The sequence below is a fragment of the Pholcus phalangioides genome, unplaced genomic scaffold (assembly GCF_987345545.1).
Source record: "Pholcus phalangioides strain wild (caught in Gottingen) unplaced genomic scaffold, Ppha-v1.0 ptg000001l_1, whole genome shotgun sequence".
In the NCBI taxonomy this organism is placed as follows: Eukaryota; Metazoa; Arthropoda; class Arachnida; order Araneae; family Pholcidae; genus Pholcus; species Pholcus phalangioides.
In genome coordinates this window covers 25467718-25492615 of record NW_028301594.1, presented here as the reverse complement: position 1 = coordinate 25492615, position 24898 = coordinate 25467718, and the positions used below count along the sequence as shown (strand labels likewise).

At 35.0% G+C, this 24898-nt stretch overlaps 1 protein-coding gene across 2 annotated transcripts in view; it reads left to right on the top strand.

The window, feature by feature from the left end:
- The window catches only part of LOC149090184 (phospholipid-transporting ATPase ABCA3-like), a 48819-nt gene that overhangs the window by 7002 nt on the left and 16919 nt on the right, over window positions 1–24898 (top strand). For both annotated transcript variants that reach the window (XM_089232520.1, XM_089232529.1), the window contains exons 6-17: window positions 1848–2085; window positions 3233–3406; window positions 3494–3675; window positions 3929–4066; window positions 5535–5658; window positions 6639–6793; window positions 10416–10571; window positions 14510–14720; window positions 18109–18358; window positions 18732–18850; window positions 22272–22885; window positions 24601–24877. In XM_089232520.1, the coding sequence (XP_089088646.1) occupies window positions 1848–2085; window positions 3233–3406; window positions 3494–3675; window positions 3929–4066; window positions 5535–5658; window positions 6639–6793; window positions 10416–10571; window positions 14510–14720; window positions 18109–18358; window positions 18732–18850; window positions 22272–22885; window positions 24601–24877 (2638 nt within the window). The remainder of the gene's footprint in view (window positions 1–1847; window positions 2086–3232; window positions 3407–3493; window positions 3676–3928; window positions 4067–5534; window positions 5659–6638; window positions 6794–10415; window positions 10572–14509; window positions 14721–18108; window positions 18359–18731; window positions 18851–22271; window positions 22886–24600; window positions 24878–24898) is intronic.

Here is a 24898-nt window from a genome sequence, read left to right as displayed (position 1 = left end):
ATGTTTATTATAATATTTTACAATGCACAATCAAACCCCATTATGTAAAAAATTTCAAGAATTTAAAAAATTCTGTTTGTAAAAGTGTGATTTTGACTCAATATTTTAACAATGTACATCTTTTTTTTTTTGTAGTTTAAACTTTGTAAGGGGTCTGCAGGATCATATTTAATTTACTACCAATACAATGAATGACAGTTATTCAATTTTTATGATATGCAAATTATAGGAAAAAAAGAATCAATTTTGAATTTCATGGGAGGGTGGTGGGGAAATTGATCTGATCCTGCAGGGGATTCGTGATTATTGATCTCTGTTACAAGGGGTCCACAGAGCGCTGGCCTTCACTGCGGGGGGGGGGGGGGTGTCCATGACATCCAATTTCTGAAGTATACTGTATATAAAATGCAGTTTTCTCCACACCTGTGTGATTCCGGATTTGAATCAGATTATGTACTACTCCCGGTAGTGGCAGAGATGGCCGCTGTGGTGGTCGAGTGGTTATAGTGCCGGACTCGTGATGCGAGGATCCGGGTTCGAACCCCACAGTGGTGGTCGGCTGAAGTTGGTTTTCTGTGGTTCCCAACTTCAAGGCGCAAATGCGAGCTGATCTCCCCGTTAAAAAGTCTCGCCACAGAGAGCAACAGTCCTACAACGGTAAATCATTCAACCATAACACTTCACTCATAGTTAGAAAAACTGGGGGCAGATGACAGCACTACACATAACAAGCATTACACAGAAACAAACTTTACGTCAGGTTGCACTACACGTACACGCACATTCCCGCATGTACCGATTCGTTGGGGTTTCGTTGGGGGGGTTCCGCGGGGGGGGTGCATGTGTGGTGTAGCAGTAGTAGGTAGGGCCTCCAAAAAATGGCTTGGGGATCCATGATGTTCTTAAGTCAGCCACCTCGTTGGGCAATTTGCCTGTTGTGGCGTTGTATTTGTATTTGTATGTTTATTTCACAGATTAGCGGAGCAGTTTCACTCCTGTCTGAGCACTTTTCACATATATTGTGTCTAAAAACATTAATGAACCAAAGTGCCTATGCAGTCACCTCGTTGGTTCATAAATTAAAACATTAATGAACCAAGTGGCTATGCATATGAACTTGCTTAATGTTAAGCATCCTTCATGTTAGGACATATTCAAATCACTGTTTTGTCTATTAATACAAGATATTTTCTGTGTTTCTATGGCTTTGTTTTAAGAAAGTTCGGCTGTATTAATAAGAGGAAGAGAGAAACTTGTAATCAAGAATTCCTGATTTACATAGTATTATTGATTTTGCAAATTGGTTTAGGTATCTTAACTTGTTGCAGGAATCGTAATCAATTATTTTCATTTGTGATACGTCAAAGATTAGAGATATACTTTTTTTAGATTTCTTCTTAAATTTCTCTAATAAATTTTCTGAATTGTATGAAGTAAATATCACTTCTTGCATAGTCATGAAAGTATAATCTTTCAGCTTGTTAATCTCAACATAAAGGGAACCAAGCAATTATCTAATTTACTCTTTCTCTATATGTTATAAATATTAATTCCATCCTTGATACCTTTGAATTTTTTTAAATGTATGCTTTCCATGTATAGTGCATTGTTATATTATATATATATTTATGTTTCGTAGTGGTTAAGCAAAAAATATGAATTCTCATATTTTATTTCTAAGTAATAAAAAATGATATAGTTTCCCTGAAACAACAATTTCATTGAATAATTTACATATATATTTTTTCATTTATTGTAGAAAAACCAAGACACATTTTGATTGAATGAATTTGATTACGTTGATGATTTTTATGGTGCTTTTTATAATTTCCGTGTTTTTTTGCCAGCAAGCCATGAAAATGATGGGTCTCAGTAACTGGATGCATGCATCTGCATGGGCTGTGAAGTATTTTTTGTGCCTTAGTGTTTCTTCTGCAATTGTTACTATTCTTCTGACTGTGAAATTCTCAGACAACCGAGCTGTGATAAATTATGCTGATCCAAGCTTAGTCTTTTTCATAATCATGGTGTACGTAACATGTACAATTGCCTTTAGTTTTCTTTTGAGTGTCCTCTTTTCTAAAGGTCTGTATGTGCATATTATGCATTTTATTATTGATCTCTTATTCTCTGCTTAAAATTTCTAGAATTAAATAATTTATAATTCAATAACTATAATTTTGTGCGTGCACGTTATCTTGTAATTTCTATGGCCTTAGAAAATTTTTATACAATATTGCTGGTTTGATATATTTTTTCAATTGCAATTAAATCATATCTGTGAAATAATTCTTCATCATTTTGTTATAGTAAAGATAACTTAAAATAAGATTGAACAGTGACATCTAGTCAATCCTTGCCAAATATTGTTAGTTTTTGCCACAAATTCTGATTCATGACATTACATTCCATCACATTCTCACTAGACGACTGAAAAATTAGATAGGACACACCAGGGGCGCGGTAGCCCGATAGATAAGATACTCACCTAAAGTACCAAAGGATGTTTAGAGGTGTCGCGAGTTCAATACCCGGTTCGTCCTTGTCAGAAAACTTTCCTGACACAGGGGTACAACAAAAAAAACAGCGACTTGACCGCAGCAAAAAATTGCTACCACAGGGAGTCCCCCATCGAGGGGTTAGCGCACCAACCTCTCGACGAGTATAAAAAACAAGCCTGCCGTTCGGAATCGGCAATAAATTGTAGGTCCCGGTCTAATTAGCCCTCATATGCAGAAAATGACCGTGGTGCGACAAAAATGATCAAATGATCAAAAATAGGACACACCAGGAAAGTTTCTTCAAAATCCAATTTTTTTACATTCTCTCGATATTGCTCAAAAGTTGTCCTACAAACTGGGATGCTTGGTCTTCCTAGTTATATAGTGCTCAATAATTGTAGAAAAGTTTTAGGTCACTAACAAATTTTCATTTTTCTTCTTTCAAAATATAATAAATTGGAAATTTTTATAAAATGGGATTTTTCTATGAGAAATTTTAAAAAGTTAAACTAATTGAATCCTTTCAAAGATGGTAAAAGTAAATAGCATTTAAATCATATTTTTTAGTGGTGGCTATTTTAATTAAAACATTATGCAATCAGGAACACATTTAAAATGAGTCTGATTTCTGCTTCACGAATGGGAAGTTGTTATTTCTGTTGCATTTAATGTCACTTAATGAATTTATTTTTTTTAGTGTTCTAACTGAATTTTTTTTTATTTATATGTAGCAAATTCAGCAGCTGCGGGTACTGGCATTGTGTTTTTTCTGTCGTTCATTCCATATTTCTTCGTATTCCCTCACTATCCAGACATTACTTTGGGACCTAAATTAGCCACATGTATTTTATTGAATAGCGCATTATCAATGGCAACGATCATTCTAATGAAGTGGGAAGGAACAGGTATTTCAAGATTAATGGCCATCAGTTAATGAGTTTTGTAAGTCATAGTTGCTTTCACAATTTTTTCACTCTGACTAATAATTTCAGGTATTGGTCTTAAATGGGATACATTTTATTCACGTTTAACACCGGATGATGATCTTACAATGAACAAAGTATTGTCTATGATGCTCATTGATGCTGTCGTATATGTCCTTCTTGCTTGGTACATTGAAGCAGTTTTTCCTGGTGAATATGGCATCCCTGAGCCTTGGTATTTCCCATTCACAGTTAGTAATGAAAATTTTCATTTTTTCCTCATAGATGTATGTGGCAGTTTTTTTTTCTTTTATGAGCAATATTTCAAAAGGAATTTACTTTTTTTTCCCTGTGAATTATTAAATTGTTGAATAGAACTGATCTCTGATTAATCAATCAATTGTTAATCATAATTAAAAAATTTAGTTGAGTTAATCGGCAAATCTTTTGAGTTCTTTTACAAATATGAAAATTTTTGTGTCCTATAAATCTTTTTTTCTTCAGAAATCTTATTGGTGTGGCCCTCCACACAATTTTGACAATATCACTGATGGATACACTGATAATAGAAAATCACGAACCTTTTTTGAAGAAGAACCAAAAAATCTGTTGCGAGGTATTCAGATGCAAGGCTTAACAAAGGTTTGACTTTTCTTTGGGTTCATTCATTTTTATTTATTTATTTGCAGTAACCCCAGAAGGCATAAAATGCACTTACACTGGAAAAGTAATTGTAAATGTATATAAAATAATGATGATAATAATAAAAAAAATCAGAAATAATAGTCAGAAGGGAAAACACTTTGCATACAGAGCCTTTACATGCAGTTGAAATCCTTAATAGTGGAAGCAAATTTTGTGTAGAACACAAGTTCTGATGGCAAAGTGTTTCATATTCTGGCTACAAGGGATCTGTACCCATAGAAAAGCAGTTTTTTTTGGTTATTGATATTCTTATTTGGAACACTTGAAGAAAGAGTATTTACATAATGTGACCTAAAGTGTGGATTTCACATCCTTTGAAAAATAAGTTTTATTGACTCACTATCTCTCTTATTTACTTGAAAATGTTTTATCTCGAGCATAAGCTCTGGAACCTGGGGTTTAGATCTCTCAAACTACTCCTCCCTCCCACATCCACAATTCTGTGGCATTTCGTCAGAACATGATAACTCCAAAATCAATTTTTGAAACATAAGCACTTTCATTGTCATTTAAAAATCAAAAATAAAGCATACACACAAATACAAATAAAAATATCATACATCAGCATGTTGTTTAGCTGTGCGCGCATATTTGTGCATTTATCTCACTTCTAATTAGTTATAATTGGCAAGACTTTTAGATCAAAAAGCCATTTTTTGGAGATATCATGTTCTGACCAAACACCACAGAATTATCCATGAATATGAAATCTATTGCATGGAATCAGTGTTCATCCAGCTCTGGAAGCCGGGGTTTAGATCTCTAAACCCCCCCCCACCCCCCCCATCCACACAATTATCCATGGATGTAAAATCTATCACAAAACAATTTAGTAATGCTAACTGCCTAAACAAGTGCATATCCATCATATAATATTCTAATTTTAAACTTCTCTTAGAAAAGTGAGGCTAAATCAAATGAATTTTTTTAAAAATAATTGGCATTGTGAATTGAATTTGGAATAATCTGAATGAATGGTAATTTTTCATGGAATAATTGTGCTTCAGTAATTAATTTATATTGATTAAACTGAATTAGCCTATGTAAATTAATCATTGTAATTATTTTTATTGATGTACAGCTCTAGTAAGTGTTCGATATAAGTTTCAGGTATTATCCCCCCCCATCCCAGGTAATTTTGTATCAGCACCACTAGCTGTGAAAGAATTAAAGGAAATTTTCTCTAAAAATTAAATTGTGATTCTTAATTCACAGAGAAGAATGCTGGTAATTGAATTTTATTTAAAATAGCATCTTCTATTTGAATGGTATTATGAACCACCATTAAAATGCAGTATTTTTTTTGCAGTAATTATTTTTCAAGATTTTAGTATTTTCATAACTATCTGAAAAAATTAATTATTTATATCTTAGTTATTGACCATTTTTTTACTTTCATATTTAGATTTACAAGAAAGGCAGGCCTCCAGCAGTCAAACATTTGCATGCAAACATGTATCGAGGTCAAATTACAGTTTTACTTGGTCATAATGGAGCTGGAAAAACAACAACAATATCTATGCTGACTGGTATGTTCACATCTTTCGTGTTTGAAAACTGGTGATATGGCTTAAGTAAAAGATCTTATATTATCTATTTATTAAATTTTGTCTATAGAAATGTCCATACGTATGTAGATGAGATTTGTGTGTCCTTATAAAAAGAAATCATGTTTAAAATGAAGTTAGCTAGTAGTGTATTCTCTCCTTTTTTTAGATCTATTATTATGAAATTGAAATTTAGTCTTAAATTTTAACTTAATTTTCTTTATACAAATAAGTAAAACAATCAAATATTGGTATGTTGTTTTATGCTATATGTGATGGCTTTCATGGCCAGTGCTATCATCATGAGAAGATAGTTCCAGATGATGAGAATAATTCCAATTCCACTAAAATTATTCTCAATAGTTATTCACTTTAAGTAGTTCTTAACCAGGGGGACCTTTGGAGAGGTTTCAGATCTGTGGATTCAGATGGAAAAGCAGTCAACTTATCGTTTTTACATTGCTATGTTAATTCATTTGCATTTGCAAGCAAAATAATTCGTGAATGGTGACTGCCCTTTATCACCAAGCATAAAATATTTCTTTTATTAAAAATACATAAAAACCTTTTTTCTTATTGATGTATATTGATACAGGATAAGTAGCGAATTGTGAAGGAGGATGCAATTAGGTTAATAGTATATTTTCTTTCATAGAATAATAGTAATTCAAGTATGAAACTTTTAATTTCTAGAACTCAATTATTATACAGTCGAATCCCGTTATAACAAACTCCAATAGACTGGAGAAATCACTTCATTATAACGAAATTTTGTTATAAAGGAATTCCAGTTTTTTTTTTGTTTTTTTTTTTGCATTGTTCCTATGTAAACTTATCTGAGGCATTAGAAATGTGTTCGTTAAAGCAAGATTCTCACTATATCGGTATTCATTAAAACGGGATTCAACTGTAGTGCTGATAATTTTTCCCAATAAAGTTATTGCTATATATGAACCATATAGGCTTGTTTTCTCCTACATCTGGTACTGCCCTTGTAAACAATCATGACATATGTGGTGACATAGAGGGAGTCCATTCAAGTTTAGGTATCTGTCCGCAGCAAGACATATTATTTGATGACCTGACAGTTGAGGAGCATCTATATTTTTTTTCCAAGGTATTTTCATTTCATCTATTATCCTATACAAATACAAAGGCCACAACAGGCAAATTACCCAATGAGGTGGTTGAAAAAATTTTGCCCCTAAAATACTATTATTTACTAATACATTATCACTAATTCTTGTTAATACTTACTGTAAAGTAGAATCATACCGTTTCATTTAAATTAATATTATTTAGCCCTTAGATGTAAGCCTTGTTTCCTCCTAGCTTAAAAGGCCCTCAAATAAAAATTATCCAGTTTGTGCATCTAAGGGTTAATTAATTATTAAATTATTCTGACATATTTTTGGGTCATTATCTAGATATAAAGCATGCATAGGTGTATGGCATTTTACTGGTGAACCATTGATCCTAGAGGCATACTTCCAATTAGAAAAAGTATCCAAAAATGGCATGTAGCATTCAAATATGTCATTCATGTTGCAAGGGGTTGTATAGTTATTTAAAAAATTAAATTTTTATACAGTCCCAGTGTGCCCCAAAAAACAGATTAGAAAGTTGTTGCCCTGTCTTTCACAATAGCAGCCAAAAAAATTGAAGGTTTCTAAGTGCAAAATGGTTTATCCACATTTAATTCTGTTTTCTCTAAACTTTCCTCAGATTTTCGAATTTTAATATTTCAGTGAATATTGCTCTTATAAACAAAAAAATTTTTTTGGCATTAATACAGACAGGGCAACTTCCTAGTTGGGCTTTTGGGCACACAAGAACTATATAAAAAGTTTACTTTTTTATTTCAACAACTATGCAGCCCCTTGCAACATGAATGACATATCTGAGTATTACATGTCATTTGGATCTTTTTCTAATTGGAAGTATGCTTCTTGGATCAATGGTTCGCCAGTAAAATGTCATATGCCCTGTTACCCATGTATATACACACATTGGAATTCATCTTAAAAATGGCAATACACTGTGATATAAATAAAAAACAAAGCCATTTATTTCTGAATAGAATAGGTTTACAATAACAAAAAATAAAAAGTGTATAACACTGTAGTAGCATGTCCAAAAGCATGATGACAGTAGGATGCTGTATGGGAGAATCTATTATCTGTTTTTGCAAATACAGACCTGAATCAAGAATTACATATCCACTATATTCATGGATATTTACAAATTTAGTTGTATTAATGCAATGTTTTTAATAAACTTTACGAGACAAATTTTCCTTAAAAACATCTTTGAAAGCTTACAATGTTTTGATATGTGTTTGTAAAGTTCTTCAGTAAACTTATACTATGAAAATAAACCTGGTTGTTGCTATTAATAGCGAGTTGGTATATTGACCCTTAATCAGTCATCTGGCCAGTTAATTTCTCTGTGTGCTATCTACAGTTTCCCTTTTTATGCAGATGTGTGCACATTTTTGAAGCTAATAAAATACATTTTTTGATTGAATTTTTTACGAATACATTAAAACTGAGTTTTTTGTGTTCTTTGCTGTTTTTTGAAATTAAAAAATATGGAATTCTTAATTGTAAACAATGCCAGCATGGGTTGTTCAAGTTCAAAGTTAATGCAGGAAATATATTTCTTGAACTATAATTGTACAACTCCATCTACTGGCGAGCAAATAATGTAGAAGAATACCTTAGGACAGGGGTTCATGACTAGGGATCGTGACCCAAGCATGGGTCACAGGAGTTTCTGAGATGGGTCATTGTCCAAATCCAAACAGTCTGGATCCAGTAACAACCAGTGACTATGAGCTATGGGTCCTGACTTAAGCTTGATTCGCAGAAGCTTCCGAGATACTAATAATATAATACAAATAAACTATATAATACAAATCCACTTACAGCTTGGGATTTTTGAGTGGCTGTAATGACCCAACCCTCATTTGCAGGGGCTTCTTAAATGGGTTGTAAAAATCCACTAACAGCCAAGGGATCTTGAGCTATGGGTCACTATCCAGAATTGATTGTCAGGTGCTTCTGAGATGGGTCATACAAATTCACTTACACTCCTTATTATAAATGTACTTATTGCATGACTGGCTTCGCTAATTTCGTGGGGACAAAGTCCCATGGGTCGCAAAGCTAATCTTGCTGCTGATTTTGGTCACGGCTGAAAAAACTTAAGAAACACTGCCTTAGAAGGTGGGAGTTTTCTTTCTTTCAAACCGAGCACACCTTGGTTCTATCATCATCATCTATGGGCGATTTCCTACCTAATGAATGTGCCGGAAGTGTAACTGTTTGTGTACCTAACAGTCTGAATGCATATGTCGTGTTGTGTTTGATTTTTCAGTGCTGCCATCTATATTTCAGAAGTGAAGTGAGTGATGTGTTATGATTGAATTTGTGCTGTTTGTACGTCTGTTACTCTCCGTGACGAGACTTTTTAAAGGGAAGATCGGCTCGCATTCACACCTGGAAGTTGGGAACCACAGAAAACCAACTTCAGCCGACCACCACTGTGGGGGTTGAACCCAGGACCTCACAACTCGAGTCCATCACTATGACCACTCGACCACCACAGCGGCAGAAGGTGGGAGCTTCTTTTTTTTTCTTTTCAAGCCAAGCACAACTCAGGTCTATCGCCATGGGCAATTTACTACCTAATGAGTTGTGTCGTGTGTAAGTGTAAGCATGTGTGTGTATTGTGTGTAAGTGTAAGTATGTGTACGTAACAGTCTGAGTGCGTGTCTAGTGTTGTGTATGATTTTTCAGTGCTGCCATCTATATCTCAGAAGTGAAGTGTAATGACTGAATATTTGTACTGTTTGTAGGACTGTTGCTCTCTGTGGCGAGACTTTTTAACAGGGAGATCGGCTCACATTTGCGCCATAAAGTTGGGAACCACAGAAAACCAACTTCAGCTAACCACCACTGTGGTGAGGGTGGGGCTCGAATCCGGGTCCCCGCGATGCGAGTCCGTCACTATGACCACTCGACCACCACAGTGGCAGAAGGTGGCTGCTGTATGTCAAATTACTCTGTCCTATCCTCGTGATATAGACCAAAAGATGTAATATGCTGTCATAGGCACCACCATTACATATGGCCGTGACAGCATATGCCATCATAGCCAGATGACTGGTTAAATTGCTTTTTGGCAATGACTGTAGCAGTCTGCTCAATCATAACCTTGCATCATGAGGGCTTTCATTCAATTTTCTGTGCTGCACAAGCCCCCCCCCCATCTTTTCCAAAAGGAAATACAATTACTGAACTTGCTGAAGAATAAAAGGGTGTTTGTGTAGAAAGGTATATCTCTCTTACTACAGTGAAACTGCATCATTACAATGATACTCGATATATTGATAAATTTCTCAACAATGATATCTTTTTGAGTCTTGTTTGAAAATGCCTGTAGTCTTTTGTCAAACAGCTGCCTCTTGATATAATGATAATCCTTCTACAGTGATATTTTTTCTTTGTCCGCAGAGTATAATTTTATAGAGATTTCATCATATTTGTGCAGTTAAAGGGTAATGTTAAATAATGGAGAGAGAAATAGGAATGTGCAAAAAATATTCTAACATTGAGTAAATTTTTACCAGCTTCTTAAAGTAAAAGTTTCTCAAAAGATTTTTTTTCTTTTTTTTTTATTGTGTACCTATTTAGTTTTTGCTTCATTTAATTCATATTCATGATGATTATTTCTAGTTAAAAGGATACATACCAGATTTAGTTCCTCAAGAAGTGGATCGAATTTTGAGTGCCATTGGTTTGCAACCAAAACGTAAATCTCAAGCAAAGACTCTTTCTGGTGGTATGAAAAGAAAACTGTGTGTTGGTATGGCTCTTGTGGGAAACTCAAAGGTATGTGTGTCTCACATTTTCCTTGTATAAATCCATTTCCTCACAATCTCAACTCATTTTGGCACTTATACCACACAAATAGCCAGAAATATACCTCTTCTTATATGCAAGAAAAAATTTCAGTTTTTCCTTCACATTGCTAGTTATCAATAAATGATTCAGCAGTTCATTAAACTTATCAACTATTCCTGATAGATGCAGATTAAAGGTTAACCCCTTCTTGTTTTCTGTAGTGAATTTTGCACTGGGTTTATATATGGGTTCTCTATATCAGTAGTTCCCAAACTTTTGGAAGTGCGACCCCCCCCCCCCCCCACCAATCAACAAAACTTTCATAACAACCTCTCTATATAGGGTGATCATGTGTCCCCCCTTTTCTGGCACATTCATAATTTTTCTTTAAATAAACATGCTTTAATTTCCATAATCAATGTGATGAATGAAATCAGATTGATTTTAAATATTTAGTTTGCAGAACTGTTTTATTATGAAATTTCAAAATACCCAGATGTCTTTTAGCTTTTAATCCTGCGGATGGTGTCATCAACTCAGCCAACAGTTATTGTTACATGAATAAGCCTTACATAAGCCACAACTTAGCCATCATAATGGTGATGAATAACTTGAGTGAATAACTTGGTAATCAAACTCAAGGTCACCATTACCAAACGCAAGGCCCAGTGAAAAAATATTCTCGGATTACTTTGTAGGAAAAACAATTTTAGTTTATTTGCTATAGTATTTTTGAACATTCATAACATTTTCATGATTTTGGTACAGCCACCTTCGCTTTATTATACGAAATTATTTTTCGGTTAAAATAGTATTTGCTATTATATCAAGTACCCATGTACTTCACCCCTGTTCTTTTACCTGGTATCTTTGGACTCTCCTTATATTTTTAGTAACTTGACTTCTTCATTAAAATAGCTTCATAAACCACACACTAGTGTAATATATTGTTCATAATCTAAAATGTGTACATTTCCCCTTTTCATTCACATTTTGCTCATCATCCTGTGTTTTTAATTTTGAAAAATATATACAAATATTTTGAAATCAGATGTTTCTTTCTGAACCCCCCCCCCCCCCCCACTCCCATAAAAATATTGACTTGATCTATATTTGTTATTGTACGTGTAGAATTTGATAAAATTACATTATATGATACATGCAAATGGTAAGTAGCAGTTCAGCTGAGTTGAGCCATTTTTTTAGTTTTCTCATATTTTATATAAGTTGGGGGTTCAAGCATTACGTAAGTAAATTTTTAGTCATTTTTGACACCCTCCCCCCCCCCCCTTGTCAGCAAAATTTTGTCATCAGCTCTGCCTCTCTGAATCCTAACGCATATTGATAGGATCAGAGATGTACAGAAGGGGGGGGGGCTGATGCCCCCCTCCCACAATGCAAAAAAAATTTTTTTTTCTAATTGAAATTTTGGAAGAAAATACCTTTATATGTTATAAACAATTTCTGTTAATTTCAATGTTATTTGAAGGCTATGAACTCAAAATTTATCTTTAATAAATTCATTGCAACCCACTCTCTAAGCCATATAATGATAAATCGCACAAAGGCCCTTGGCCCATGGACCAAATATGGCCCTGGGGGAGGGGGGGGGGGGTTATCTGATGCGGCCTGCCCTCCTCAAACCTAATTTTGTAAAAATGAACTAAGCGGCACATTTACAGATCGCTTAAGTGTCCCCAGGTACAATTTCAGAATATTTAAGTGGCCTGTGGCACATTTTCAGATCGCTTAAATAACCCGGGGTCAGGGATCAGGCCCGTCATTTGGGGGACCGTTACACCCACCCCCGACTTATGAAAATTTACTAAAAATGGTATATATATATATATACATAAATATATATACATACATTGAGTACATGTTCTTTGCCCCCCCCCCCCCCGGGAAAAAGTTGAAATGACGGCCCTACGCCTGGGACACCGTTCCAAAACACTTAAGCGATCCGTGACACATTTAGAGATCCCGTTAGTGGCATGTGACATAGTTTTAGAGCACTTAAGTGGCCCCCCAGTGCGGTTCTACATCATTCAAGTTACCTGCGGCACATTCTCAGATTATTTAAGTGACCTGAGGCATATAATTACGGATCACTTGAGTGATGCGTGGCACAGTTCCATAGCACTTAAGTGGCTCGGACACATTTCCAGATCACTTGGAACCGCGAAACATTTGGAGATCACTAAAGTGGCTCTGTAGGGGGAAATGTTACTTTAAGTGCCCACAAACTATCGAAAGGTTTTTCTCATTTTTGGCGCACTGAGTAAGACAGCATTGAAAATATTTCATATTTTCATAAAGGGTGGTTGATGACGACGTAAGCATTGTTCCCCCCCCCCCCCCCCCCGGTCATCAAAAGTCAGCAAATCAGAACCAGCATCATTAACAGAGTGAAAACCATTGTCAAGGCATATACATGTCTGAAACACATTGCTAGGAAACCAGTGTAAGCAAAGTAAATATTTAGGAAGTGATTGTTGAGACCCAAAAACCATTGTTGCCTGACAGTTCTTTTGCTTGTTTCAGGCATTTGCTCATCTCTGACAAACTTTTAAAATAGTCTATCGTTCAAGTCGGGTCCGGTTTAGTATATATGCAAAATTTGGCGCTGATCGATCTAAAATTGTAGATCTGTAGAGAACTTACACACACAGGCACACAAACACAGAAAATCAATATATATAGATTACATCCTAACAATACCCAAAGAACCAGAGAAGCATATCATTATAGACAGAATATATTAACACTATGAAAAGTGCATCTAGACCAGAGAATAATATTGTTATACAGATTTATCTGTACAGTATGTGTGTGTATATATATAGGATAGAAGTATATTTGATTTTCACTGTATTATATAGTAGGTCAATTACAAAACAAAGAATTTTTGCTCAAAGTATACAAGGCAAATTCTCATTTCGATGAGAAGAAAGTAAGGGAAAATAACTTTTTAAAGTCACTTTAAGAAATTATGCAAATTATTATGTTCTTCAAGATAATAATTCTAAACTCTCTTATTCATACTTTAATTGTATGGAAACAAAGGTGTAGGGACTCAGTCAAAGCCAAACAGGTCAAGATTGTCAAAAATGAGGGGGTTGGTTGTGAGCGAGCTAGTGAATGGCCAGGCAAATTATTGTTGTTGGAAATATGCTTTTTATATATTTTTTTATTTTTATGCCATATTCATTTTATGAATTAAAATATGTATGTATACAAGTAGGTCACTCCTCCTTTTATCATCCCTATAAAGGTTCATTACTGCAGACTCGTGTGTTACCATGTTTTTAAAATTTAAGTAGCTTTGTAATCTTGTGAGACATTTTGTTCCATTTCTTTGTGTCATTGTTGTTGTTTTTTCAGTACTACACAGTCAGTTATACTATCTTGATTTGTTATGTGTATAGAGTTCAATGTTAAAAAAAATATAGTCAACACTTGTTATAAGCTCATTGTTCTGCCAAAAATGGACGTTATATCGGGTGGTTGTTATATCAAAAAGAAAACATGTAAGTATGTGATAGTAAAAAATATTTAGGACTTATTTCACCGGTCGTGTAATACAATGGTCGCTATAATGTGGGGTCATTATAATGAGTGTCGACTGTATATATATATATCAAAGTGTGAAGACACTATGGAATCTAAGATTCATTGTATCTGTGCTAATTTTCAAATCTAGGGTGTTGTTTTTATTAGTTATTTTTATTAGTTATTTTTATTTACTTAGTCATATTTCCTTCAAACTTGATTTCTTTTATTTGAGAAATTTATGAGAACTAAATTGAGCATCAAAAGTTACATATTACTTTTTATATTGCTTGAATGTAAAATAATGGAAGGTCAAATTGTTTATCTTTTCAATCAAAAGTGAAACGATACAATATTCATACTCTATGTGCCAGGTTATCATGTTGGATGAGCCTACATCTGGAATGGATCCTTCAGCAAGAAGATTTCTTTGGGACCTGTTGCAAACTGAAAAAGAATACCGTACAATTTTGTTGACGACCCATATGATGGAAGAGGCAGACATACTCGGAGATCGAATTGCCATTATGGTTGGTGGTGAATTGCAGTGTTGTGGTTCTCCTTTATTCCTGAAGAAATGCTATGGTAATAAAGTATTTATGAAAATGAAATCATGTAAATTCCTCCACAGTTTGGATGTGTAACATGTCAAAAACTTGGGTTTTTCTGTTACATATTTTGTCTTTTCAGCCATCTCTTCCCGAAACAACTGTTTTTTATTCATTTGTGATTTGTAATTTCAAATAAAAAGTTATATATATGTACACATATCTTGATATAGAAAGTGATCCAATTAGTTAAGAAAATATTTTATTCCCCCCTTCTCTGAAGAAAAACTTTGGTATGAAAGAAAAAATCAAAGGAATATTCTGTGATCTGGGGTGAACCGTACTGGTGAAATGTATAAAAATGCTGATAGAAAATTGTTGACATCTCTAAAAATCCCATAGTCATTGAATTTGAGAGCTTTTGGTTTAATTTAGTCAATTTTTTTTTCAAGCATGCAGTTTACTACTGTTGTTAATATCTCTGTTGGTCGTATTAACAAAATGTTATGTTATTTTAAATTAAATGTGGTTAGCCCTGATGGTAATGCTGAATCCATATCGTCAACTGGACCCTAGCCATAAGTTTGATAAACTATTGATAAATGATAATCATAATTGAAATGGTGTTTTGTAAACATGTTTATATATATTGTCTGAGGCTTTCATGGCCGGCGTTAAATGACTTGCAAACGGTTTCCGGGTTATTAGGCCATGGTCTAGGAGATTTTCTTCCTGACGTTTCGCCCACATCTGTGGCAGGCATCATCTGAGGTTAATTCGACGTAAGTCTCCGCGGCAAGCGAGAAAGGCTTCGTACATCTACTGTCATCGACTTGTTCTCTATATGCATTTCTGAGACTTGATCGGCCGCAGAAGAACCGCATTGGTTGGCTTGTGTGGATGTGTTGTGCGCCGATTGGCTGCAAGTGGTGTCTGGCGACGATTGGCTGTCGAGGTCATTTTCTCTCTGGCATTCATCGGGGGCACATCTCAACTCTCTGCGGCGCTGAAGTACCGGGACCCAAGTGGGATGCACCTTCATCGTCTCCTCCTTTCGATTCATGTTGTGGTGCTTGAATATTTCAATGGCTTCTCTATGAAGACGAGCATGGTAGTGCACCTTCGACGATATTACCTCTGTCTTTTCAAATTTAATTTTGTGGCCGGTTTCCCACATATGTTCTGCAACGGCTGAACTTTCCGTTTTACCCAGGCGGCAGCTCCTCTGGTGTTCCTTTATTCTTGTAGCAGTACTTCTTTTTGTTGTTCCTATGTATACTTTTTCACACGAGCATGGAATCCTGTAGACACCTGCCATGCACAGCGGGTCTCTCGGATCTTATGCCGAGCGTAGCGATTGTGCTAAATTTCTGGTGGGTTTGAAAATGGGCTTGATGTTGAACTTTTCCAAAACTTTACCGATTCGATCGGTGACCTTCCAGATGTAAGGTAAGTAGGCTTTGGCTCAGGGTTCCCGATTTCCTTCGTTACTATTGTTGTTACTTTCCAGGCGCGGTCGCATGGCTCTTTGAAACTCTTTTACCAAATAACCGTTAGCTTTGAAGGCCTTCCGTAGATGGATCAGTTCTGTGTCGAGATGTTGCGGCTCACAGATACGGTTAGCACGGTTTACCAGTGTCTTTATCATGCCTCTCTTCTGTCTCGGAAGGCCTTCAAAGCTAACGGTTATTCGGTAAAAGAGTTTCAAAGAGCCATACGACCGCGCCTGGAAAGTAACAACAATAGTAACGAAGGAAATCGGGAACCCTGAGCCAAAGCCTACTTACCTTACATCTGGAAGGTCACCGATCGAATCGGTAAAGTTTTGGAAAAGTTCAACATCAAGCCCATTTTCAAACCCACCAGAAATTTAGCACAATCGCTACGCTCGGCATAAGATCCGAGAGACCCGCTGTGCATAGCAGGTGTCTACAGGATTCCATGCTCGTGTGAAAAAGTATACATAGGAACAACAAAAAGAAGTACTGCTACAAGAATAAAGGAACACCAGAGGAGCTGCCGCCTGGGTAAAACGGAAAGTTCAGCCGTTGCAGAACATATGTGGGAAACCGGCCACAAAATTAAATTTGAAAAGACAGAGGTAATATCGTCGGAGGTGCACTACCATGCTCGTCTTCATAGAGAAGCCATTGAAATATTCAAGCACCACAACATGAATCGAAAGGAGGAGACGATGAAGGTGCATCCCACTTGGGTCCCGGTACTTCAGCGCCGCAGAGAGTTGAGATGTGCCCCCGATGAATGCCAGAGAGAAAATGACCTCGACAGCCAATCGTCGCCAGACACCACTTGCAGCCAATCGGCGCACAACACATCCACACAAGCCAACCAATGCGGTTCTTCTGCGGCCGATCAAGTCTCAGAAATGCATATAGAGAACAAGTCGATGACAGTAGATGTACGAAGCCTTTCTCGCTTGCCGCGGAGACTTATGTCGAATTAACCTCAGATGATGCCTGCCACAGATGTGGGCGAAACGTCAGGAAGAAAATCTCCTAGACCATGGCCTAATAACCCGGAAACCGTTTGCATGTTTATATATATTTCTGTACACAAGGTGATTCAGAAAGAAACGTTTGATTTCAAAATCTTATATCTTAAAATTAACCCATTGATATACCAGTTCGTAAGAAAATTTGCTATTCGACATTTTAATTTTTTTCTTGGCCAATAAATGGTGGGAGTGGTTCACTCAGTGTTTTTTCTTTCTAAAAAACAGTCATCTTTAATGGGCTAAAAACACAGAATGATAGGTAATATATGAATATAAAGGGAAAATGTTAGTTTTATATTATGAACAATCAATGAGATGCTAGTCAATCGTTTATGAAGCTTTTGGAGAAGGGAAATGGCATCTAATTATCAGAAAGCTTTGTGTGTTCTTCCATTTGCATGATGTAAACCAGTAATCATCATTCAGAGTGTTCCTGTGCTTAGTTTTAGGCAAGTGTCAAGGAAACAATAATTGCATTGTGAGCCATAAAAATTGTATAAATTGCAAGTGCCAAAGTTTTTAGCGATGAGCTAAAATGACTGAAATTCTGCCTTCTTATGCAAGAGACTGTGGAGGTGGACAATTTTTTGCATTTGACTTCCATTAGAACATGTTCTGCAAGATTCTTCATATTATCTTGACATTATACATATGAATAAAGGAAGTCACAATATTGAGTATTTGTTAAGAAACTTAGAGATTTTCCTTTTATTGTTCAGGCATTATAATTGTGTCATTAATTTTAGAAATATATATGTCACTTTGAAATTGAATGGTTCTTTCTGAATCTCTGTTTTCTCTGTCACTTTCTAGTGTTCTAAAAAGCAATTTTCTAAATTTCTCTGCAGTATCCAAAATCATGAAAGCTTTTTCTTTTTAAAATTCAGTTTTACCTTCTGCTCTATAATAGGTGCTGGTTATTATTTGATAATTGTGAAGAAACCTGGGTGTGATGTATCGGCCATAACCAATTTGGTGCAAAGCCATATACCCACAGTTGAAATGAATAGAGATATCGGAGCAGAGCTCTCATATTTTCTTCCAATAGAAAGTAGTTGTTCTTTTCAGAATTTATTTGAGGAAATTGAAGTTCAAAAAGACTCATTATTCATTCAAAGCTATGGTGCCTCAATTACTACCATGGAAGAGGTTTTTATCAAGTAAGTTGAACAATAACAAAAAGATTTAAAAATTTTCATTAAATTGAAAAAGAAATTATTTCATCAGACTTTCATTCTCATTCAATTTCATTCTAATGATTGATATTGGGTTTTTTAACTTTATTATTACAAAAATTACTTTTTTAATATGGCTATTTTGTACAGACTGATCCTTTTGATGTTTTCATAATCACAGTGTACAAACATAAGTGCAATACTTGGTATGTATTATTTAATTGAGCTGTAAAAATTGAGTGATTGAAAATTGAACAGTGAAAATGTTCTCACAGATTCTTATACCTATAGAGTTTTCATCAATTTGTTTTGACATCATCTTCACACCACTGTTAATTTATTATTATTACATTTTCAGGGTTGGACAAAAGGCTGCGGCTTCTGAAAATACACAGCCTAATATTGATCAAGCTGAGAAGAATGAAAGCTCTTCATCATGGGACAGTGGTGCTCAAGATCTGGATGACACAACTTCGTGTATGATGATTATAATCTCATTAATATCTCAATCATATTCATTCTAATTTTCTTTAATGTATTTTAGCTTAAAAAATGTGTATATTTGTAGGGGTATTTATGTATTTATAAGGTAGTAGAGTAGACTATCTATTATCCAGCGGTGCGCTAATTTGGCCCATCTAGTAGTTGGGTAGGCAGTCTTCCTATGGAAAATAGGTTTTTGCATGTCTGTGCACAGAAGTTTATATTATTTAAGATTGGCTTTTTTCATCTACTTTCCAGTAATCCAGCATACCCTGGTCTAATATGTGCTGGATTAGTGAAAGTCTACTGTACCTCTTTTTTTAAGTGCAGTCAATGCCTGATATAATGCCCCCCCCCCCCCCGCGCACATCATTTCACTGGAAACACGTTATATTGGGTGATCATTACATTGAAAGGAAAATATTAGGATAGTCATTACATGAAAATGTTGTGACTGTATGAAAACTTTTCGTTGTAATGGAATGGTTTGTATAATATATGTTAACTGTATTGTCTACCCAACTATACACGTTAATTTTGATAAGTGTCCACTTTAAATAGTCACGGTCCTAACTATTTATTACCTATGCCTAGTGTTCCCTAAAAACTGGGATTTTTGCAATAGTCGCATAAAGCAATACGGTATAGGCTAGATAAATAAATAAATAAACATGGAAAGTGAATTTAGAGCAGTTACCTTTTAAGTTAACCACTGTCAAGAACTGCTCTGCAAATTAAATTCATCACTCACTTATAAAAAATCTTTTGCAGCATAAGTTAATTTTGAATGGCTGTTAAATGCATTTTATTAGCTAATGCAATAAGACAGCTCTGTTAGGAACAAAAGGTTGTTGCTAAACACAATGCAATAAGTACACCAGTTGATCTGTGAAAGATAGTGATCTGATATACATAGACATCAGGGACTACTGAAAATGTTCAGAATGAAAAACTTCTGCTTTTAATACCAGAAGAGCTATGTAGCTCTTCTCTGTAACGCTTCAACTAGGTCTCCATCTTTGGAGGTATGACCTCCAACGAGTATGACATACTCTAAGCAAGGATGAAAAAAGCGACAGAAAAGCAAAAAGGATTAACTTTAAGACATGAAAACCAGACACGTGCCCTTCCACATTTAATATTCCTGAGGAACTTCTAACATATAAGAGGCGCACTGGCTTTAGGACAGGAGTTTTCTACCAGGGATCCATGGATCTGTGAGAAAATAAGGGGTGTGGAACAAGAGAGAAAATTAACTCATTGTTTTTACATTGCTGTGTTATGGATATTAGTTTGTAAAAGGTCTGTGGACTTATTGGAACAAGGGATTAGCAAAATACACAAGGTTAAGAATCCTTGCTTTAAGAGAATGGGGAGATCTTTTTAAGTATGAAACCAAACATTTGACTTGTTTTTTTTACCGCCATAGAACAATGATTGGAAACATTAGTCACTCATCAGAATAATTCCTAAATCAGTGAGTCTATTTCTATAGTTTGCCATGGGAATAATTTTATCATTCACTTGAGTGAAATGAGGGAAAGGACAGTTTTTACTGGAGCTAAAGTGAGTGACCAACCCCTTGTCGACTCTGAATGACATGCTTCATTCATTTGCTCATACTGCAATCATATTCAAGCTGGTCTGGAGTTTTCCTACTGCTTGGATTCTGACTATATCCATTAGTTTCATCATGTCTGGTGCAAATTTGCTAAAAACCCTGTTAATGTTCTGATCAGTCTATTGATTGAAAACAAAATGTACGAGACCTGGGACATCCTCCTTATAGAATTCCACTTGTAAAATCTGTCCAATCAGAAAATTCCCTGTTCACTATGATTCACAGTGACCATGATATTTATTTCAACAAATTTCCTCTAATTCCCATCTTGTATAAATGCTTCGAGCATTTACCATGTTAAACCTAGTAGTGTATGAATGCCTTTTGATGGTTCAGATGTTTAAAAAATGTCAATGTATAATGTCCACAAAGCAAAGTTGGTTGTAGACAATGCAGTGAAATTTCATGTGATCGCAACTGAGCCAATGGTTTTTCACACCCCCCCCCCCACACACACACGCACACGCACGCACACACAAAAACAAACAAACAAAGCTATAGCAGTGTTAGCAATGAATCTGTCCAACAATAGTCAATTTCCCATTTCCGAGAAGTACTAAAAGGGGGACAAAAACAAGTTTCATTGAATAGGTACAGTGAATCCGGTGAATTGTCCTAAATGGTTAGTCCTCTCTCTCACTCATGGGCGGAGATATGAGGCACCCCCCATCATCAAAGATGGAGTCGACTGATCTAATGTATATATGAATTGACATCATCATCGTGCCCCTCCAGCAATAATGGTTGTGTCCTCCCAGACTTCCAAGTCTCTCTCCGCCTATGCTCTCATTACTTAGAGGAGTGTTTCCCCAACCTTTATGATGACATGGACCATTCTTTAGTGAAATTCAATGCATCAGGGACTCTTTATAGTAAAGGTCAATTCTTTGCTGACCCCAGCAGTGAAGGTCAATTTGGAGCAGCCCCCCCCCCCCCCATAAAATCCAAAATGTATTGTTTTGTGTAATTTGAATATCATAACAAAATTGATGTAATAAATTATAATTTCATAGAACTAAATGTGTCAGTCATGCAGTGGTAGTGAATGAAAATGATACTGTGGACCAGGGTTTAAGCTATGGTCACATTTTTCACAAAATGCAAAAGAAAATCTTAGAATGCGAAAGAAGTGGTAGCCACTTTTGCGAAAATGCGTACAGGAGGTACGAAACGAGTAGACATCCAATTATCAATCATTACATTAGCATTTTGCTAAAGCTTTCGTCCCCATTTTCGCTTTCTTGTGAGAGGAATTTGTTATCTATCTTAAACCCTGCTGTGGACCCCTTACTAAGTGCTCACAGACCAAAGGTTGATAACCACAGGTTTAGAGTAGATTAAGTTGATTGATAAACATTATTTCTTTGTATATCTACTTTTTGGTATTATTACATTATTTTGTTGTAAGATTATTGTATTGTATTGTTTATTATAATATTAAGGTGTTGTATAATTGACTGAATGCCATTTTTATTAGTCATTTTTATGTGAACGAATAATTTGGAAATGAATTATCAGTGTTTCCATTATTTCATATGGGGAAGTTTGATTTCATAAATACGAGTGATTTGGACAATGAGCACATTCACAGAGCAAATTAAGCTCATTAACCACTGCGTATTCTTATCCTCAATCCACATAACCTGTTGTTACATTATGATAATTTTCGGTATTCTTGAGAAGGTACTTGCTAAAGCTAAAACTACTTTTTTTACTGTTTCTCACTTAAATGATGATGTTTTGATTATTTAATAAAACTATCTTTCATTTATTTTATTTTTCCATACCTTTTAGGTGCATTACCAAGTCATTATCTTTCCGTGAGGGAAATTTCAGGGAAGAATAAAGGTGTACCATTATTTCTTCAACAGCTTGGGGCTCTTCTATTAAAGAGAGCAATATATAGTTCTCGTAACCGTATTCTTACAGTGTCCCAAATAATATTACCCGCTTTTTTTCTCATTCTGGCTCTTGTAATTCTGAAGACAATGCCAATAAGTCATGAAAATCCCCTTCTGAAACTTGATCTTAGTCAATTCCATGGTTCCAATGTTATTTATGAAAGGGTAAACAATGATTCGGAAGAAACAAATATTGCAAAGTTGTATGCATCCCAGTTTTCTGGATTAGACAGAGCTATTGAAGTAGAAAATATTACTGATTATTTGATCGAAGAAAGCAAAAAATCAGCTGCGCAGTATGGGATGCATGATATCATTGGCTTGACCATCGATCACGAGCTTCAGTCCATGGAAACTAATCTCACAGCATGGTTCAACAATCAGGCATTTCATTCACCAGCCATCTCTCTCGCATATGCTGGCAGTGTTATTCTCAAGTACATCTTCAACACTTCTTACAGCATTTCAGTTGAGAATTATCCTATGCCAATGACCGGAGATGAAAAGGTAAAATTATATGTTTTAACTACATTTTTCTGAATTTTATCTATTTGGTCGAAAGCTGTTTTAGTTTATATCAAACATTTTTCTATTCCACATCTCCAAATAAAAATTTGATGTTATCCATCTTTGTAATCTTTTGTAAGTGTTGAAATTTTTTGGTTTTTTTATATGCCTGCATCTGGCTTGTAGTAAAAAAAACACATGCCCGGCCAAAATATTTACATGCTCTGGCATGTTGGGCAATAGATTTGTCCAGCCTGATCCTAATATGAGGCTAAATGGGGGGGGGGGGTGTTTCTTCAAAGCAGCTCATGTTCCATTAGAAGATTCAAAGGTATTAATTTGACGAAATAAGATATTTTTACTTCAAAATAAGTTATTTTTGATGTTTAACTTTAGGGTATACTCATGTTTAGTATATTCTCCAAAATCAATTAATAAATGAATTTAATATAATCCATAAAAAAAAATATATTTATTATATATATATTTTATGAAATAATCAAAAATCAATGAAAGTAGCTTTAGAATTGATAAACTGCACAAATTTATGCAAATTTAGGGAAGGAACAAATTTTCAAATGCACGTCAGAAAAAGTGAAATGTAAATGACAATCTTTCCCTTTCCTCAATGGTAAAAATTGAAATGGGTGAACAGAATCAATGTAAGCTTTCCTTTTACTCAAAAACCAGTTCTGTAGACGAAATTACATTAGGTTGGTGGTGATTGGGGATGTCTATGGAACTCTGGTCATGTACGGTTTGAAGAAAAAGTTTGGTTGGTCTGAGAAGGTTCTATATCAATTAGCATGAGCATGATCGACAAAACACTGTGGCACAAAATATGAATGAACGAAACAAAAATTAATGAAAATTTGAAATTAATTTAAGAACTAATGAAAATTTTGTCTGGTGTTGAAAGTGTGTAATGAGTATCAGATTTTTTGATCTTTCATGGATTTTTAAGTTTAGTATATTCTCCAAAATCAATTAATAAATGAATTTAATATAATCCATAAAAAAGATATATATTTATTATATATATATTTTATGAAATAATCAAAAATCAATGAAAGTAGCTTTAGAATTGATAAACTGCACAAATTTATGCAAAACATAATTTCAGAAATAATGAAAACTTTCAATGACTTCAGGGCCACATATTGGGCACAGGAGTCCCCAATTGATTTGATCTGTGACGTCGAAATCATGTTTTGACTTGCACCATTTCACATCTTCAAAAGCCCGAGATGGGCAAAATAAAATATGAGTTGCAAATTTTATATGCAAGTTACCTTATGTCGTGCAAGATTCTCATGCAAATTTTTTAAATACAGTGAAACCTGTCTAAGATGAACACTGCATGAGACAGAAACCTGTCTTAAACGGAATCAGACTATAATCTGTTCAATGATTAGTGCTTTTGTTTGAACCTTTATAAAATGGACATTTTTCTAAAAAAAAAACATTATTGCAGTCTTTTGACATTCCATTCTGGTCAGATTTCACTGTATATAAATTAATATTCATAGTTTTAATGTTCAATAAATTGATAATGAGTTAACTGAGAGAGAATTTTTCTGTGTTTGCTCTATTCATAAAAAATGAAGTGTATAAGCTTTTTTTTTACAAATTTAAGTAATATAATTTCATTGGTTGGTCCTAACTATGACTGTTTTGATTTCAAGGATAGTTTCTGAATCATTATATTTTTCCAGGCGAATGACATAATGCTTCAACCAACAAAGTCGTATCAAATATCTCAAAACATAGTATTTGGAATGGCTTTCCTTGCGGGCAGTTTTGCTGTGTTTCTAGTCAAAGAGAAATCGACAAGATCTAAGCATTTACAAATAGTGAGCGGACTAAACCTGTTCTCCTTCTGGTTGGCTACTTTCTTGTGGGATTTCATGTGTTATTTGATATCCTGTTTTCTTATACTTATTGTTTTCCAATGCTTTGGAACCGATGGAATGTCATCTGGGAACGAACAAGGTTAGTTTCTGCTGTTGAATT